General features: G+C 39.7%; 1 protein-coding gene across 3 annotated transcripts in view; it reads left to right on the forward strand.

The window, feature by feature from the left end:
- Positions 1 to 14,023, forward strand: part of LOC147401607 (CDT1-like protein a, chloroplastic) — a 34,454-nt gene extending 20,431 nt beyond the window's left edge. Inside the window, exons 8-10 of one of the 3 annotated variants that reach the window (XR_015178566.1) lie at positions 13,228 to 13,304; positions 13,603 to 13,648; positions 13,772 to 14,023. Coding sequence is in view for 1 of the 3 variants with exons in the window: in XM_086442938.1 (XP_086299064.1) it covers positions 13,228 to 13,285 (58 nt within the window). In the remaining 2 variants the exon portion in view is untranslated. The other 2 variants (XR_015178567.1, XM_086442938.1) reach the window with 2 other exon arrangements.
- The last annotated feature ends 6,115 nt before the right edge of the window (positions 14,024 to 20,138 follow it).

The following is a 20,138-nucleotide window of genomic DNA, read 5'->3' on the forward strand; positions in this document are numbered from 1 at the left end:
CCAGACCTTGCTTTGGTGGTTGCGATCACTGTAGAGGTGCAGTTGAACGGCTGTGATCATAGAAAACCCTTTGGTTTAAAGCTACGATCACTTCAGACCCTGTTTTGGAGATTACAGCATTCGCAAAATTTTTTATTTGACCTTCCCTCAAACCAAAGTACATATTTTTGTTGTTGTTATGGCCTCTGAGATGTCTTCTTCCTCGATCACCGGTGATAGTGCTGGATCAGGAGGTCTTCCTTCTCATTCGACTGATTTTCCATGCATCCAAATTACAACTGTAAAATTAGATGGTCCTAATTACCTTCTTTGGGCTCGATCGGTTGAAATGTTTATTGGTGAAAAAGGGAAGATTGGTTACCTCACAGGAGCGGAAAAACAGTCGACACCGACGGACACTACTTATCTTCAATAGTTTGCTAATGACTCTATGGTCTGTTCTTGGTTAGTTACATCTATGCAACCACACATTGCAGCTGGTTTCATGTTCTCCAAGACCGCAAATCAGATATGGAATTCTGCAAAGAGCATTTATTCGCAACGTCAAAATAACGTTCGGATCTTTAACTTAGAACGTGAGATTTCTCGTCTTTCGCAAGGTGATTCTTCAGTTACCACATATATATCACAGCTACGTGCTTGGTGGGAGGAGTTGACCTTCTATTCATCGTCCTTTGCCTGGAAGGACCCTCTTGATGAGACATTGTATGCGTCCATCTTAGATAAGAATCGGGTTTTTCAGTTTCTGGCTGGTCTCCGGGATGAGTTTGAATATGCGAGAGTTCATTTATTGGGTATGGATCCTTTTCCGTCCCTATAGACAGCGTATTCCTATGTCTTGGCTGATAAGAGTCGTCGTGCAGCTGTCCTACCCCTTTCTTCAGGAGATCACTTTGCTATGCTTGCTCGCCTACCTTCTCTACAGCCCCCCAACGGGTCTTTGCCTACCCGTCAGCGACATAAGTGTGATCATTGTGGAAAGTTGGGTCATGTGAAGGTTCGCTGTTATGCACTTCATGGTCGTCTTAATCAGCATTGTCCATAGTCTCAACGATCTTCAGCTCATTTAGTTTCTCAGTAGACGACTGATTTAGCATCTCCTTCAGCTACTACATCCCTATCGGATTTGATATCTCTATCCCAAGCCGAGCTTGACAAGTTCAAAAAATTCTTCAATCAGATAGAGACTTTATCTCAGCCGGTTTTACCTTCACTCACTCAGGTACCTTTGCATCTGCACACAGTGTTTCCACCACTTTCTCATCATGGATCATTGATTCTGGTGCCTCCGATAACATGACCGGTACGTCCTCCTTATTTACAACCTATAGTGTTTGCTCTAGTCATCTCAAGGTTCGCCTGGCTGATGGTTCTTTGTCTTCCATAGCTGGTCAAGGTCTTTTACCTGTTACATCCTCTTTATTCTTAACTAACACACTATATATTCCTCAACTTACTACTAACCTGGTATCCGTTAGTAGTCTTACCAAAAATTTGACCTGCAGTGTAACTTTTTATTCCTCTCATTGTGTCTTTCAGGATCTGGAGTCGAAGAGGACGATTGGCATTGGACGTGAAGTGAATGGATTGTATCTCCTGGATGTTCCCGGTTATCGTAGCGCCCATTCTGCTCTTCAGCTTAGTAGTATTAGTAGTCAGTCTAATAAGACTCTTGTAATGCGTTGGCATTTACGCTTAGGCCATATTTCTTTTGTATATTTGAAACACATGTTCCCTAATTTATTTAATAATAACAATTTGTTTGATTTTTCTTGTGAAACTTGTCAATTAGCTAAACATGCACGTTCTTCTTATCCTATTAGTATGAATCCTACTACACCTGTTATGTTTGACTTAATTCATTCTGATGTGTTGGGTCCTTCCCTCGTCACATCCACTTTTGATTTTCGCTATTTTGTTTTGTTCATTGATGATCGCAGTCGGACCACTTGGGTTTATCCTATGAAACACAAGAGTGAGGTTTATGGGATCTTCAAGCAATTTCTTGCTATGGTTCAAACTCAATTTGGTTGTACCATCAAGACCTTCCGTTCTAATCATGGTACTGAGTACACCTATAGTGAGGTCTTGAAACTTTGTTTAGAGTCTGGCATTAAGCATCAAATGTCCAATGTTAAGACCCCTCAACAGAACGGCCGATCAGAAAGAAAAAATCGCCATATTCTAGAGTTAGCCCGTACCATTTCGATTGGCATGAATGTGCCTCAATCCTATTGGGCTGATGCAGTTCTTACTGCTGTTTACCTTATTAATCGGACCCCTTCCAGTGTTCTTCAGTTTGTCACACCCCTCTCTAAGCTCTCTCCAGATCGTCCCGTGTTTCCACCTCCTCCGCGTGTTTTTGGGTGTGTCTGTTTTGTTCAAATTCTTGACCAAACTCGTTCTAAACTTGACTCTAAGGTCGTCAAATGTATCTTTCTAGGTTATTCCTCTACCCAGAAAGGATACCGTTGTTACCATCCTCCTTCTCGACGACGTTTCATTTCTTGAGATGTTTCTTTTTTTGAGCATACTCCTTACTATAATGGGTCTGTTAGCATTCAATCTGAGTGGTTTCCTCTAGATTCACTTGATGATCCCTTTCCTTCTTTATTTCCCCTTCCCATGCCTGTTCCTCCCTCTTCACCCCCTGTCAGTTCGTCCTCTCCTCCATTACAAGTTTACTCTCGACGTCCATGCGATACTACCATCACTTCTATGTCCGACTAGTTCGCCTTCTCGCCTCCAGCTCTGCCTCCGTCTGTTCCCTGTGATGATCGTCCTATTGTCACTCTTAAGGGTAAGCGTACTTGTACTTATCCCATTTCAAATTATATATCTGATTCTGCACTATCACCCTCCTATTGGAGTTTTTTTGCTTCTATTTCCGCTGTTTCTCTTCCTATTATTGTTGCAGATGCTATTGCTCATCCTGAGTGGTGCGCAGCTATGATTGATGAGTTGACTGCTCTTAAAAAGACTCAAACTTGGGAAATTGTTTCTCTTCCGCCTGGAAGGAAAACTGTGGGCTGTCGCTGGGTATTCACGCTTAAGCATAATCCGGATGGTTCCATTGCTCGTTATAAGGCCCGTCTGGTGGCCAAGGGTTATGCTCAGACTTATGGGCTTGATTATCAGAAAACTTTTGCTCCGGTTGCCAAGATGACTACTATTCGCGTTCTCCTTTCTGTTGCCATTATTAGAGGGTGGCCTCTCTTTCAGTTAGATGTCAAGAATGCTTTTCTCAATGGTGATCTTCAGGAAGAAGTCTATATGGTCCAACCTCCTGGGTTTCTTACTTCTGTTTCTCCTGCCCATGTTTGTCGTCTTCGTCGGTCTTTTTATGGCCTGAAGCAGTCTCCTCGTGCCTGGTCTGAGCGTTTCACTAAGGCTATGCATCAGTTTGGATTTCATCAGAGTTCTGCTGATCACACCTTGTTCTTTCGTCATTCCCAAGGCAAAACTGTTGTTCTGTTTGTGTATGTCGATGATATTGTCATTACTGGCGACGATAACAATGGATTTAATGCAGTCAAAACTTAGGCTGTCAATTTGAGATTAGTGACCTTGGACATCTTCGCTATTTTCTGGGTATTGAGGTTGCGCGGTCCCAGTCCGGTATATTTATTTCTCAACGTAAGTATGTCTTTGATTTACTTAGTGCCTCTGATCAGTTTTGATCTCATCTAGCTGATACACCTATTGAGCAGAATCACAGGTTGGCTGATTTTGAGGGGGAGTGTTTGTCAGATATTGGTCAATATCAGCGTCTTGTGGGAAAATTGATCTACTTGTCTGTGACTCGCCCTGACATTGCCTATGTTGTTAGCGTTGTAAGTCAGTTTATGCACTCACCTCGAACATCTCATCTTACTACTGTTTATCGTATTCTTAGATACCTTAAGGGATGTCCTGGTCGATGTATTTTATTCAAAAATCATGGTCATCTTCGCGTTGAGGCATGGACAGATGCAGATTATGCTGGTTCAGTGACTGATAGAAGGTCTACTTCTGGGTATTGTACTAAAGTTGGTGGTAACTTGGTAACTTGGCTTAGTAAGAAGCAGGATGTGGTTTCTCGGTCGAGTGCTGAGTCAGAATACATAGCTATTTATGAGAATTGAGTTAGAAGCAAGCATGATAGTAGACTTGTTGTCACAGAACAATGAGAAAAAACCAGAAGTAAGAAATCCCAACTCTGTCAGCAAAGATCGAAGTCAAAGAAGCTCACATGTACTAAGAGTCATAACACGATACTCAGCTTCAACAGAAGCACTAGAAATCACTCTATTTCTTATTTTTTCACGAGATAAGGTTACCACCATGGAATGTACAGAAACCAAAGGTACGTCTCCTGTCTGTAAGAGAGCTCGCATAGTCAGCATCAGTGAAACACGATAGATGTGGTTGAGTAGAAAAACTCGAGGACAGGACGTGACTTCAAGTAGTGAAGAATATAGTCAACGGTATCAAGATGAGACGTACGCGAAGCATGCATAAACTGATTGACTACACTAACCGCAAATGTCAAATCTGGTCTAGTGTTAGTCAAATAAATAAGACGACTTACAAGCATCTGATAAGAAAGATCAGATAATGGATCATCAGATTCAGCATGAAGTTGATGATTCTGATCCATAGGAAAAGAGGCAGGACAACAACCAAGCATACTAGTGTCTTGAAGAAGATCCAATGTATATTTGCGTTGAGATAGTGAAATACCACATCGAGAGTGAGCTACTTTTATCCCCAAGAACTACTTGAAAGAACTTAAGTCCTTAAGCTCAAAGGCACGATCTAATATGATCTTCACCTTGTCAATCCACTGTGCATCATCTCCTGTCAAGATTATATCATCTACATATACTAGAACAATGGCACAACGACCATCCAATCCTCAATAAACAAAATTAGTATGATTTGAGTGGCGTCTGGTGAACTCCATAGACAAAATAACTTCTGAAAATCGTTGAAACCAGGCTCGCAAGGACTGTTTTAGTCTATATAGAGATTTGAGAAGGCGGCAAACTTTCCCAGAATACTCCCCTGAAGACGAAACCCAGGAGGGGGGTCTATATATATGACCTCAGTCAAATCATCGTTCAGAAAATCATTCTTCACATGGAGTTGGTAAAGGGGCCATGAGTGACAAGTAGTTAAAGAGATAAGAATGCGAACAATGGAAAGTTTGGCGACGGGCAAATGTAGCATCAAAATATTTTCTTAGAGTCTGCGTAAATCCCTTAGCAACTAGACGTGCTTTATACTGATCAACAGTGTCATTTGCGAGATATTTCACATTAAAGACCCAGTTACACCCAACGGTCCGCTCTCCAGATGGAAGTGTAAAAAGCTCCTAGGTGTTATTTTTCTGTAAAGCATCCATCTCAGTAGTCATAGCTCTAATCCACTAAGATTCTCGCAAAGCTTCTAATACAAACCAATGAACTCGAATAAAATCAATGAGAGCAATGTAGACCTGATAAGAGGAAGAAAGGCCCTGATAGGAAACAAACTGGGTAATGGGATGATCAGTAACACACTTCCGCTTACCTTTACGAATAACAATAGGCTAGTGAGAGTCAGAAACAGAAGACATAAGCACAGGTATAGGTGCAAGGGTAAGAGACGATATACCTGAGTCCAAAAAAGAGGTTGGTAAGAGTGGAGAGGGGCGAGGGTGACGAGTGTAGACTTGATGTGACGACGAAGGAAAAATTAGAGAAGGCAACACTATAGGAGATGAGTCCTACGAAGAAAAAAGGTCCTGCAAAGTAGAAGTGGTACGAAAGTAGAGTATATTTTTAAAGAATGTAACATCAAGAGAATGTATGACACGATAAGAAACCGGATCATAACACTGATACCCCTTGAATATAGAGGAGTAACTCAAAAAGATGCACTAAATGGCTTTATCATTTAATTTAGTGCGATTGGGAGTCTTGTCCTGAACAAAGCACATGCACCCAAAGACTCTAGGAGTAATGGGGAAGAAAGTGCTGTCAGGTTAATGAACATGAAGAGGTACCTGTCCCCTTAAGGTGCGATTAGGAACATGGTTAAGAAGAAAAGTCGCAGTGAGGACTGCCATATTCCAATATAGTTTAGGAATATGCATTCCCCGAAGAAGGCACCGGACTATGTTCATGAGGTGGTGATTCTTACATTTCGCCACCCCATTCTGTTTAAGAGTGTAAGGACACGTCAACTAATGAAACATACCGTTTTCATGAAGATGGGAACGAATCCCATCAGAAATATATTCCTCCCCCCCCATTATCTAACTTAAGAGATTTAACAATGATGTTGTATTGAGTTTGAATCATTTTAAGAAAATTAACAAAAATAGGGAGCACCTCAACACGAGAACGCATCAAATAAATTCAAGTGCAACGAGAATATTCATCTATAAATATAACATAGTATCTATGACCATTAAACACAGTAACATGGGAATGCCTCCACACATTAGAATGAACTAAATCAAATATTGCATTAAACCGATGCATATGAGGAATGTAAGAGGTACGAGTGTGTTTAGAGAGTTCACACACAAAACATTGAAATTTGTGTCTACTATAAGAAGTTTTTAAAACAGGAAATAAAGAGCATAAGTGCTGAAAATTGGCATGTCCTAAGTAAACATGCCATAAATTTAAAGACTGCGATGAAAAAGTGTGGTTCCTAGAAGATGGAAGCACAGAAGTCGGAACCGCAGTAGGTTGAGATCCAAACAAGTACAACCCATCCCTCTCATACCTCTTGTCAAAAATCCTCTTTGAAGTCGGATCTTAAAAAATACAGTGAGTAGAAAAAAAAGTTATGGAACAATTTAAAGATTTGGTAATGCTACTCATAGATAAAAGGTTAAGAGATAGGTAAGGAACATGAAACACAGAGTCAAGAGAAAAATCAAGGGATAAAGAGATGGTACCCTTGATGTGGATAAGTGTAAGACTTGTCAGCAAGGCGAACCTCCCTATGAATAGTAGGGAAGATAGAGGATGTAAAGTGGCTAAACTCACCAGTCATGTGATTAGAGGTGCTAGAATCAATTACCCATGCCAGAGGAGTAGAGCTAGACTGAGTAGCATGAAATGTAGAGGCTGTACCTGGGCGCTAATAACTGACGCGACAGTCAAGAATGAGGGAGTGTGAGTTTGGATCTGATCCCCGTACAATGGTTGCAATCTGAGTCTGGAGGTGTTCCAAATCAATAGTGCCAAGGGAAGCTTAAGGAATTGATGCGACTCCACAGCAGCAGCATGGGGAGAAGCTTGTCCCACAGAAGATCTCAACAGGTAAGGATATAGCTGAAAACAACGGGTTTTCTCATGTCCAATCTTCCCACAGTGGTTGCAAGTAAGGACACACCCTTTACCACGGCCTCGACTCCCATGTCCTTGAGTACGAGAGTCAGAGAAACTCGAATTGGCTACAAGAGCCATCTGATTTGTAATTGGGGCAGAGAGAATGTTAGGGGCCTGAGTCTGAGAAGGAACTACACGGCGATGACGCTCATCACTATCAATGGTCGCAAATGTCTCAAATAAAGAGGGTAAATGAGTGGTGTCAAGAATCTATGTCTGAAGTGCCTCAAACTCAGGACGTAGACCCATGAGGAATTGGAATGTTTGATGCCGAGCAATCCGCTTAACCACATACCTAGCTGCTTCTGTAGGCAACTCAGCCATAGACTCATAGTGCGAGAGCTCCTCCCAACGGAACTGAAGGAATTAAAAGTAATTTGTCCCACTCTGATTGCCTTGGGTAGCTTGGGCAATATTCTGATAAAGCTCATAAATCCTAAGATGCGCGTACGTCTAAGTGAGGGCTGACCTTAAAGAAGAGACAGTCTCATGGTATATGAACATGGTATAGATGCGCTGTTTCATGAAATTAAATAACCATCCAAGAATGGTACAATTATCAATTTCCCATTCAAATTTGGGATTAATGAGAGGTGGCTTAGGGATGGTGCCCAATAACCAACTGGATTTATCTCTATTAACCAAATAAAGTCACACAGATCGAGATTAGGACTGAAAATTACGACCATCTAATAGCGCACTGGTAATCCATTTAGTAGAAGAATTTGCCCCAAGAACAATGGGGGAGTCCTTTATCTCTTGAGTAGATGTCATGGCTTACTACGAACAAGAAGTAAATGTACTTGTGGATTGAAGGGAGGTCTTGTACAATCTTAATCAAAGAAGATCACCTAAGTAACGATCTTTGTTACCGCAAATAAAAAACAAACAACCACACAAAACAAAGTCCAATTGTTCTCTCAAGATGACACTATCTCCTTAGGTGCTGTTGAGGGCTCCACATAGCCAAACACTGCTGCCGCAAGCCTGTCCAGTAACCCTAAGTGCTGTCAAGGTTTAGTAACAGGACAGTGAAGACAGCAAGTTGCTGGTTTTGTGGCTGTCGCAAGGCAGCAAACACCTAAAGTTGGTGTTGCAGGGGTCAATAATGACCTTAAGGCTGTTGCAATGCTGTCTTAAGGCAGCAGTCTGCCTGTAGTTGCTTTCCCAAGGCAGCAGACTCCCAATAGGCACTGCCGCAAGGCAGAAAACTCCCTTCAGTTGCTGCTGCAGGCTTGGACAGACCTCTAGGTGAGTTTCCCTTGTTGTCGCAGGCTCCCAAACACCTCGAAATACCCGGCAATTTAAGCCTTCCCTCAATTGTCTTCTATGGCACTAGTTTGGTTCCTGCCAAAGGGATCCTGATGCCAAAGTTAACGTATTGCTCTAATTTGATCACAATAATTCACATAAAAAATTAAGGTTAGGTGAGGTCTAGTATTTACGGATTTAGGCCTTTTTTGGTTGGTTGATACCTGGGGCATGTCTTTGATTTGCTCCTTGATTTTTTCAAACATGGAATTGTTCTTATATGATTTTTGGCGTCGATTACAAAATTCTAATGATGAAATCTTCCGTTTCTTTTGAGATGCAAGATGATCTATTGTGAAAAGCTATTCCTGACCTATAACTTGACGGTATTCCCTATCTCTTATTTATAAAAAATCAATGTCTTCTTCCTGATCTGGGACGTTCATAGATTTGCTGACATTCCTTTATGCCGATGACATGCTATCTGCTTTCCTTTGGTAGGCTTGCTTCACTTTTTCACTTACAGGATGAGAGATGTGTTCTAATCCTCTTCTAGATGTCTGGATAGCCCCTGATTTGAATCCCTAGGCATTCAATTAGATGTCTTAGATGCGTTCCCAATAGTGTTCACACAGTTACCCCCCCTCTCTCAGGGTTGTAGTGCGTGCCTGCTCGCCTGATACATTTTTAACATTGGTATCACACAAACTTCCTTTTCCCCACTCCAATTCAACCACTCCCATCATTACTGATTTGTCGTTATTGTCTCTTTTTCCCAAGCGCCACCAAAGTGAAATGTCGCATTAAATGCTTGCATGGACGGTTGAGATGGTGCCATATGGTGTCATTTTGACTCTCCCATTCGAAAAATTTAAATATATAAGGGGAACTCCCTGCTATTTTCTCACTTCCAGACTTTACTGCTATTCTTGCATACTCTTTTCTCTCTGATGGTTTTTCTGGTGCAACCTCTTCAAGGACTTCCTAGTGCTTATGCTCGTAATTCTTCTTTGACAATTTTTTCAGTCACTCGAGCTCCCTTTCAAGGTACCATTCTCCTGTTTCGTTTGTTCTCCTGTCTTTATTGGTAGGACTAGGGTTAGGATTGCTAATGAGAACCTAGAAGTAGTTAAGGCTAGACATAAAATTCCTACTAGAGTATCCACAAATTACTGCCCTTGGGGATTGCTTGCTGAATGAGTTGTTCATCTATGAAGGTCAGTTAAACGGTGACATATATTTCTCCATTCATTTGTTTATTCGATAACTATTGACACTAATGGATCTAGCTCTCGCTCAGATGACAAGTAATATTACTTAGTTTACCAAATTATAAACTTAAAAGATGGGAATCAAATCTAATTGCAACTGGGTTGCTTTCGCCTCATTTCTTAATTCAGGCAAGACCTAGTTTGATCATCCCTTAATCGTTGGGAAGCTAGGAGTTTGGCCCCTGAGTTGAACGGGAGGGGCCTCATGTAGAACTATCTTCTACTGGATGGTAATACCGTGCCCCTTGACTATTTCATCCGAGATTCACAACTCACTATTTTTGATTTGTTATTGATCCAGTCTTCTTAGGTTCTCATGGATGCAAGGTTCATGCTCGCTTTACCAGGGGATCTGTTCCTATTTCCTTTGTTGTAAAATGAACCATTGCAACAGAAGAACCTCCTGAGAGTTCTTCAGTTTCTAGTACTACTTTATCCTCTTTTTCCTAATAATCAGACTATACTCCATGATGATGAACTTCTCGCTCACCTACCATGGAGCTCAATCTAGGTGAATTTAGCCTTCATACTCCTTTCACCTCCCGTGCTGCAAAAAACGTTTATAGTTGATTTGACTCATGGTGGCATTTTAACTATCGAACAACCACCATCACCGGCTCAAGCTGTTGATATCACTCTTTCCATATCAGCTTCTCTCGCTCCTTTTCCAATTGAGATAGATTTCCCAAGGTTCACCAGATTCTCTAATTGCAACTTCTACATCTTCTGGACCATTTTGAGTCCCAACTTTCCAAGGCAAGTCAGACTCAGATAACTCCTACTCATGGAGTTGGCTCCTCGTGGACTCATGTTTGGTCTACTGACGTCCTTATGGGACACTTGCTCTTAACTGTTAGTAGGTTGTCCCTTGTTGGCTCGAAGGTTACCACCTGTTTTTTGACGAATGCATCCATTGTCTGGGAAGCTTCTGATTCCTGGATGCGCTGGCACATTTGCATGGGCATGTTTGAGGTAAAGTATTTGGTCACTCTCACTCATTCTTTGCTTTCGACTTGCACAAAAGTCCTTTTTCTTATTAGTCTTTTCTTTCTTTTGCTAAAATCTGGGTATGGCCTACACGATTCTTTGCTAGTCAGATGATTGGAGGATCAAATTCGAGGATGGAAGGAGGCCTGCAAATGCGTGGATGCGGAGAAGTTGCTAACAGACATTGCAAAGATGGAGGAAGTACGTGGACCGGAAATTATTGGTTACAAGGTGATGCTTGAGTTTGGTTTGGCGGAGCTTTCTTCTACTTAGGAGCGGCTCAAGACCATTGAGCAAAAGATTATCTTTGGGTTAAGGCGGAGTGCAAAGAGGATGTCGTTTGGAACATAGAAAGCTTTAGGAAAAATTCAGATGCAAATGGATGCCGCAGTCACCGTAGCTTAGGAGGTATGGGAGGAGGCTGAACAACTTGATCATGAAGGACTACTTTGAGTGGTGCTTCCAACTGAATCTGGAAGTTCGACACCTAGTTTTGGCTGTTTAATCAACCTTAATCCTCTTATAAAAGGGCTTTTGCCCAGAGTCACTCATTGATGTTGGATGTCTTAGGCGAAAACTACAACGAAATCGAATCCTGACCTCCTAAGATAATTACGGTAGATGATTCAAAGGATATTACAGCTGCTGCTGTTTTGGCAACTTCTTATGCTGCCCGAGAGGAGTCTGCTCATGCCTCCCAACCTTAGCTTTTCTTGCCTTTTTTTTTTGGGTCTTCTGCTATAGAATTTTCTTCTTGTAACCTCTTCCTTGCTGAGGATGAGCTTTATACATTGAAGTCCTTGCTGAAAAAGGGCACCTTTTACAAGCTTCCCCTCAATCATCTTCTATGGTATTGGCGTGGTACCTGCTAAAGTTAGTATAGTACGGTGAGTGTCTAGTATTTATAGATTTACGCCTTCACGTTTTGGTTGATTGATACGTGAGGCATGTCCTTGATTTTCTGGACATTGAATTGTGTCCATGACTTCCGGCATCAGTTATGGAATTTGAATGATATCAAATTTTTTATTATTCTTTTTGAGAAGCATGATGATTCATTGTGACGGTATTCACATCCTTCATCTTGATGATGTTTCTGTTCTCCGTCACATAAATAATCAGATGCCCCTTCTTCCTGCTCTAGGATATTCTAAGATTCACTGACATTCTTGGTTCCCTTTACACCGATGACAAGCTATTCTCTTATCTCAGGTAGGTTTGCTCCCCCTTTTAGCTACGGGAAGAAAGCCGTGCTCTTATCCCATTTTGGATGACGGTATAGCCTCTAGATTTGAATACATAGGAATCTGATTAGATGTCTCGGATGCATACCCAAATGTTTTTTACACAATTATATTTATGTATCATGTGATATCTACATGTAATTGAATGTGAAATCATTTATTGAAAAAGGTGGTTGTTTTGACATTGAATGTTCCTTTGATGCTTTTGATAAGCCTATGTACATATCGCTTGTTAAAATGTTGAAAATTTTATTATGTGTGAATTTGTTTGCAGGCCTGTGGGTTTGCACAAAGAGGGGTTAGACCTTTTTCTTTTTAAACTTTGTCTTATTTGAATAGTGTATATTAAATCTGAGTTGATTGTATTAAGCAAAATGATGTTAATTTTTATTATTAAGATTGCTATCGTGGTAGAATCTAATGAGTAAAGAACCTTGGATTATTGTTTCTACGGAGGTAGTTGAAAGGATAGAAGGTATTTCTCATTTTAACAATATATAGGTTATATATAATTCTAAGATTAGTGTCCTTGGGTTCTTTTTTATATTTGTCATCTTTACAAATTAGGTATGTAACAAGTTGGACATAAGTGATGACTTCGAATATAAGATTTGTTCGTGGTAAGTTAATTTAAGATCTTCGGTAAATGGTTGTGTAAGATTTTTTAATTGCTTCAAATAAGAAAACTGAAATTGTATAGTATCTAAAACCTGCTTTTCTTTTCTTGCTTAAGACATGATTTAATTCATATCCCAAGGTAAATTGTTTATTGATAATCCTGAGTAGACGTGTCATGATATTAGTGAGTGAAAACTTGTACCCATGTGGCCCATTCTTTATTTTAGTTTGAGAATGGGAGAGACAGAATATTCCTTAGTTCCCAGCATTTTCCTTTTCCTTGGTTAGTTTGTAGTTTGTTTCATTCTTCTTAATGGATTCCAAAATTTTTTGAAAAAGAATAGTAGACGCTTGAGGAAAGAAGTTTGTTGTTAATGACTTTGTTTCTGAAAATAATAATGTTAGTGGCTTCCGAATTTCTGAAATAATTTTGGTGCTTGGTGTGCTTTTGTTGGTAAGGTATTGATTTTTCCTGGTCATGTGCAGCATAAAAAATGTGTCCAATCTAGAGTCAATTCGTGCAAGGCTTTCTGAAGCTGTCTGAGGAAACTGTGAGGGAGGAGGTATTTTATCTCATCGATGTATTTGGAAATGCTTCAATACATAAATAGAACACTTGGAAACAAAGCAAGAAAAGAAAATGTCTGCAATGTCACTTCTCTATGGCTTCCTTTTTTATGACATAAGGCCTCAGTTGATGATTTATGGGCTGCGTAATGGCATAGTTTTGTAATTCCCTAAGTTTGTTATGGGACAAGGCTTTACATGGAAGGCCCTAGGCCCATATTTATCGCAGTTTATTATTTAATTATAATCATATGTGGTATTGGAAAAATCTAAGCTATTCTTCGCCTTTGACAGGATTACACTTACCATTATGACCAAAAACCAATATTATTGAATGAAGGTGTGTGATCTATCTCATTCTTTTAGATGTCATTTAGGGTCCAGCCGACTACTACTTTTAACCTTAGTATTTGTGTGTCAATATTATTCATTTTTCCTCTTTTGGTTTGTGACAAGCAAGCAGGTTAGTGGGTGAAGACAGGTTTTGAACCCCTGGTCATGGTATTGACCGCACGGATTTCGCCTACTTAGAAAGCTGGTACCTTCATTTATTTATTTTTCCTCATTTCCCCATACTGTGTTGAAGTTAAAAAAAAAAAAAACTGTAGGATTTGCCTAAATTAGGAGAATTTGTGTAAATCTATTTGCTGCATAGTATCAATCAGGTCTTGTTTGATAAGGTAAGTGCATCATTTCCCCCGAAAGGTCTGGAAATATTATTCTTTATTTATTTTTTTCTTTTGGTGTTGGTGTGGGTTTGTCTTTTTTGTGCTTGGTGTGGTGGGTGAATGTGCACGTGTCAATTGGCTGGCCCCATGTTTAGGTTTGGGATCATTAGATCCAACCAAGTATTGTCACCCTTATAGTAAGGATCAGATACCTTGTAAGCACTAACAAATTTTTAGCTCACAAGAGGGGCTGTTGCGGTGTTTGGGTGCAGGATTCGTTTAGGATCATTAGATCCAATTAAGTAATGTCACCCATGTAGTAAGGATCAGCCGATCAGATACCTTATAAGCACTTACAAAATTTTATGATGTATTGTATAAATATTAGGGTTTGTCGTGCCCTAGGCATGGCCATCCTCTTGTTTAAGGGGGTAAAAGAGGAAAGATAATAAAATTATAGGGGTATTATTGAAAAAGGGGTAGAAGGGTAAAGACAATAAAAGTTGGAGGGTATTATTGAAAAATGGGTGAACAGGAGAGAGAATAAAGTTAGAGGGGTATTTTTGAAAGGAGAGTAGAAGAGAAAATACAATAAAATTGAAGGGGCATTCATGAAAATGGAGGAGGAAAATAATAAGGTTGAAATTATTCATCGAAATGCATCGAGATTGAATCGGAAGTGTGTTTTTCTCGAGCATAAATACTGAGGCTAAGAGTACCGTTGTTTTATTATATAACTAGAGTTTGCTCGTGCTGTATGGGTAAAAGAGAAAAATAATAAAGTTGGAAAGTTATTATTAAGAAAGGGGTTGAAGAGGAAAGATAGTAAAGTTGGAGGGATAATATTAAAAAAAGATAGAAGAAGAAAAAGAATAAAGTTAGTAGTATTTTCAGAAAGAATGAAGTTGGATGGATGAAGAGAAAATGTAGAAAGGTAATACTTGTCCTCGAGATATGTTGTTCAGAGGGTGTATATATATATATATATATATAGTGATGCGGTTGCCTGGACGGCGCCAATGGAAAGCTGCCATGTGGTCCGCAACTAACTAGAGATTCCACCAGGGTTGGTAAAGCCGTAATATTTTTGCTTTCCAATAAAAGAGTCTGTGATCAAAGGTATCCATTCCTATAAATAGAAATATTGTCTACATGGCACGTTTGATTGCACAATAAATACCTTGGGTTGGGTGCACAGCGTGGTTAGGAGCCAAAGGTGTTTTAAAGACCAATTAGACTGCCACTTAGACACCATCCTTATTGGATCTTGAGTCCTAAGAAATTCGTGATTTTTGGGTCAAACTTTATCTTCTTCTACCCTCTCTCTCTCTCTTTGTAATTTGTGAAAATCTCCAACTCAAAAAAGATATATAGGAGTTAAAATTCGAGTAGTGCAAGGACAAGAAGGCAGCTTGGATCCATGGTTTCCACTCTAGTCCATGGACGGGACAGAGTTGTCTTGGACGAGATAAACCTTTTTACTTGATTACAATTATTTACTCATGTATATTTATAAGAATATAATTATAATTTTTTTCCTCAAATAAGATTGATTATAAGACGTTTAATCACAAATTATGTTTTATTTAGATAATATGTATTGAATTATATATTTTAAAGTAATTTAATGAAAATATAGAAAATCTTGATTGACTTGGTTGTGTTTACTGATTGAGATGATATTTTCAAGATCTTGGCTGAGTCATCTCGTTTATCTCGCGAGTTTTTATGCTGTTTAGACACTTTGTCTATCCGTCTCGTACATGGCAAATTGAACTGGACAACTCTAATAATTTCAATATATTGTCGAGTTCATAGTAATTCTTTGAATAATTTGTGAATTACTGATACACAAAACGATGGGACCCACCCGCAATCCTAATAAATCCGTCTTTTTTATTTTATTTTATTTTATTTATATATAAATGAAATTTAGGTTGTCCTCTCCCTACAGACTGAGATTGTTAGTGGAACTCTACGGCGTCAAATTGGGCTTCAGAAGTCCTTGGGAGTACATATTTGCAACTTTAAAACATTAATAAATTCCGTTCTTCTTCAACCATTTTATAAATGCTAGTGAATTTTTTTTCACGTGGTATGTACTTGGATAATGTGGCAAGGGCACAAAATCATAGATCTTTTTTCTTGTGTATTTTGAAGAAAACGACTTATGATTTTATGCCTTTGTCACGAAAAAACTGAGTCACATAATCACGACTCTTCTATGCATACAAATGAATAAACTAGTTTCTTCCATATTCCTCAAAACCCTGAACATTCAAAACCTAAATAAAATGTTTCGAAGGTAAGGAGGTTGATTGTTCCATGACTTCAATTCCTACCCAACCCGACCCCACATAGATCTGATTAGGGTTTATGGAATTAGGGTAATAGGATCATATACAGAACACATAAATAATGAAATCAAAATAATCAAAGATAGCAATCACAACAAATAACACAAGATCCAAAAATGAGAATGATGGCTTCGACGATAAAAAAGATTATTTTAAAGAGGAAGTCTACTAGGAAGTGTGGAGGCGTTTCCATCGCAAGGCAAAAATATGAAAAACAAAATAGTTGGATTTTAAAGATGATTTCATGTCTGAAACTCTAGTATAAAAATCAAATACATTTATTTTATGAGGGGGTTGATTGTTAGTTTGGTTCACTTTTATGCAATTTCCTGAGCAAAGAATTGATCCAAATTTATCAGATTTACATTTTCCAAACCCAGAAACAAATCAAAATTTGTTTCAAACCAATTCAACCCAAACCAATCGGATTTGAACGAAACTAGGGGGCATTAAGAAAGCAAAAAATAATAATTACTTTATGGGTGGTTCATGTCACTCCACGAAATTCCTACACGAATTCTGATGATTCATCAATCAAAATCTTGAGGTATGAGATAACCATACACATAACCTAATAAAACAATCATAGACAATAATACTAACGAAATGAAAATATTCACAACGGAAACAAATATTTGCTAAACTTAAAAGAAATTAGAGTAAAACAGAATCTAATCATTATCAACCAGCTACATCAAATTCATAATTCATAAACAAACCAAGTGATAACAATTCCCCAAATTTAAACTTCTCAAAATACATTAAGTTCCACAATGTGAATTAAAAAAATACAATCACTGAACTACTATGAAAATCTTCAAACTGATGGAGGTTATAAATCCTCAGCATACTCTTCAAAGGGGACATCCTCAAATAACTCTTTACAGGAAGGCTCCTCAAATACTGAGAAATCTTTAAGGGGAAGAATATGGTGAGTAACAAGGGGAATGTTACTCAGTAGGATAAATATCGTTCTAACAATGAGTCATACATATACGAGTAATCATCTGAACAGTTAAATAATACATGTTTTCAAAATGTAACATACGATAAATGTCTAAGCATACTCAATAAACAGTTGTAATAAACTTCAACTAATCATTTCTATCATTTAAAGTAACATATACAATTTTTAAATGAAAATCATCTACCAACATTACAAAATAAAGAAAGGATACATAATAAGAACACAGCAGTATAGTCGATAACAGAGCATATGAACATATCGATATAACCGCCTAGGTTATGATAATTTAATATTCCAACCTTCAGATCAATGTGGAATCCTATCATTAAATTTGATTTTGTGGTTGGTCGGCATACCACAATTTCGGAATCGTTTATCCACCTTAGACTAGCCGTTGCCCAAGAACCCAATATTGAGTTCACTTAACGGTGAAGCCTATCGTTTGACGACTGTAGACTGACAGTGATAACTAATTAGTCTAGAAGACCCTTCGTGTCGAAGCTTATCAATAGGCAATGCATATGGACTACGACTACCTCTACATTATACAAAGACCTCTTTTACATACAAAATTCTCCAAGAAATAAGTAGGAAAAAATTCCCAAATCTCACAAGTTGTAATATGCTCTAATGTATTCTATACTTCTGAAGAGTATATGACATCTAGTGTTATCTTAGATTGATTCGTTGTTTTTGGATATACTATAGCGTGTCACTCTTTATGGGTTTTCTACGAATCTTTTTTGGTAAACAATATTGTAAAGGGAAATAATTACGTATTAATCTTGGTCGTACACTTGTCCAAGACGGCCAGGGGTGCCTATCACAGACCAGTTGATGAAGCGCTGCTCAGCAAGCAGGGCAGGCCAGAGCAGAGGCCTCCCTAGCCTAACTTACAGGACATCACAACACTAAGCGAAGTCAGTCCAGCCAGGCAGGACAAGGTAAACCTCGAGAAAATTGCAATACTGTTGTATGCACGTTAGTTCTGAAAATCTCGGATGTAATCATAACAGATAAACTTGATCAGTTTAGGATACCCTGATTAGGTAAACAACCCCCGAGTGTCAACAAAAATCCCATGATTACAGCCCATACTACAGCCTATAAGTAGGGAAACCCTAGGGAAAGTAAGGGGGGTTAAATAACACAGTAAACACTATTGTGAGGAGGGATCGAGAGCTAGCCAGTATCGATTACTGTTCCTATATTTCTCTAACTTGAGCGTCCGAGTGTTTGTGGTAAGTAATAGGCCGCCGTGAGGGGACGGGGAGCGCACAGAGTAACTTTGGATCAGGACGTGTTAGGACCATTAAAGCCGTCCACCGGATTTCGACCGCACACAACTGGCGCCGTCCGTGGGAACACCAGTAGTAAATTAATTCCAGTTGAAATAATGGTGAGATCCACAAGAACAAATGTAGTCAATGCGCCCTCGCCAACGGGATCGATCGTAGACGCGCAGCTTCTAACAATGTTGGAGGCCATGAGAAAACATTAAAAAAAGATGCAACAGAGGATGAATGATTTGATAAAACAAAATCAAAACTTGAGCCAGTATCTTGATGATCGCTAGCAGGCGGAGCGAAACGACAGGTCGAAGGATCCTTAAACGACAAGTAAAGATGGCCATGCCTCTAGTACGAAAGGAAGCACCCCATCATTGATCCCCATAGGAGGAGACGAGATGGAGTTTGCGATAGCAGCCACTCAGACTAGACCGATAATAGGTTTGACCCGAGAAGAGGTTAAAGAAATGATTCTGAATGAGAAGGAAATGATGAAAGGTGTCGACGTGGGCACCGCAGCAGTGCAGGCCGTACGGGGAATATAGAGAACTCCCTTCTCAGCGGGAATTCTAACCAAAGAGATCCCCAAGAAGTTCTTGCCACTGAGATTTACTCTCTATTCTGGGACGAAGGACCCGGTGAAGCATTTGTTTCATTTCCGACAGATGCTCGCGTTGTGGGAAGAGAAAGAAGGGCTAATGTGTAGACTATTCCCTTCGAGTTTGCAGGGGAATGCTCTGACTTGGTTCTACAAATTTTCATGTGGATCAATTAGCTTGTTTGAGGAACTTTGTACTGCCTTCGTCGCACGGTACATTGATAATCGGAAGAGTGGAGAAGACGTTGACGTATTGCTAAGTATGAGGCTAGGAGCTGGGGAGAGCCTCAGAGAATTCACTAGGAAGTTCAGAGAAGAGGCAATGTCATTAGAAAGCTGTGACGAACGAACGACAGTAGTGGCATTCAGAAATGCCTTACCCTTCAACTCGGGGTTGTATAGATCCCTCGTGAAGAAGAGGCCAGAAACTTTGAACGAGTTATTCGAGAGAGCGGATAAGTATATCCACTTAGAGGATAATCTTCGGAGTTCAGTGGAAAAAAGTAAGGTCATCCACATTGTGGAACAGCCTAGCAAGCAACCCCAGCTGCAGTAGCAGGACAAAAAGCAACCGTAAGAGTAGGAGGGGAAAAGGAGAAAGTCTGGGACGTATTTCTCTATGCCTCCAAGTGAAATATTGTCCCTTAGTGCTCACGAGCCATTTTTCGAGTGGCCCGTTCCACTTCCTCGAGACTAGGTTAATCAAGGCAAAAGATAATGTGAGTACCACAAGGTGCTGGCCCACTCAGACTACCAACAGATGTCAAGCCCTGAGGAGATTCCTATAGAAGTTGGCAGAGTAGGGCAGGCTGAGAGATTTGCCCAGAAGACAGAGGGAAGGCCTGCTTCAGAACGAAGATTGCATTGTAGAGCAACCGCCAGTAGGAGGACAAGATGGAAGGACAGCTGTGATACACGTTGTCCTAAGTTAGGAGAGCAGTAGGACTGGGC

The sequence above is a fragment of the Akebia trifoliata genome, chromosome 5 (genome assembly GCF_017979445.1).
Source record: "Akebia trifoliata isolate Shusen 1 chromosome 5, ASM1797944v1, whole genome shotgun sequence".
NCBI lineage: Eukaryota > Viridiplantae > Streptophyta > Magnoliopsida > Ranunculales > Lardizabalaceae > Akebia > Akebia trifoliata.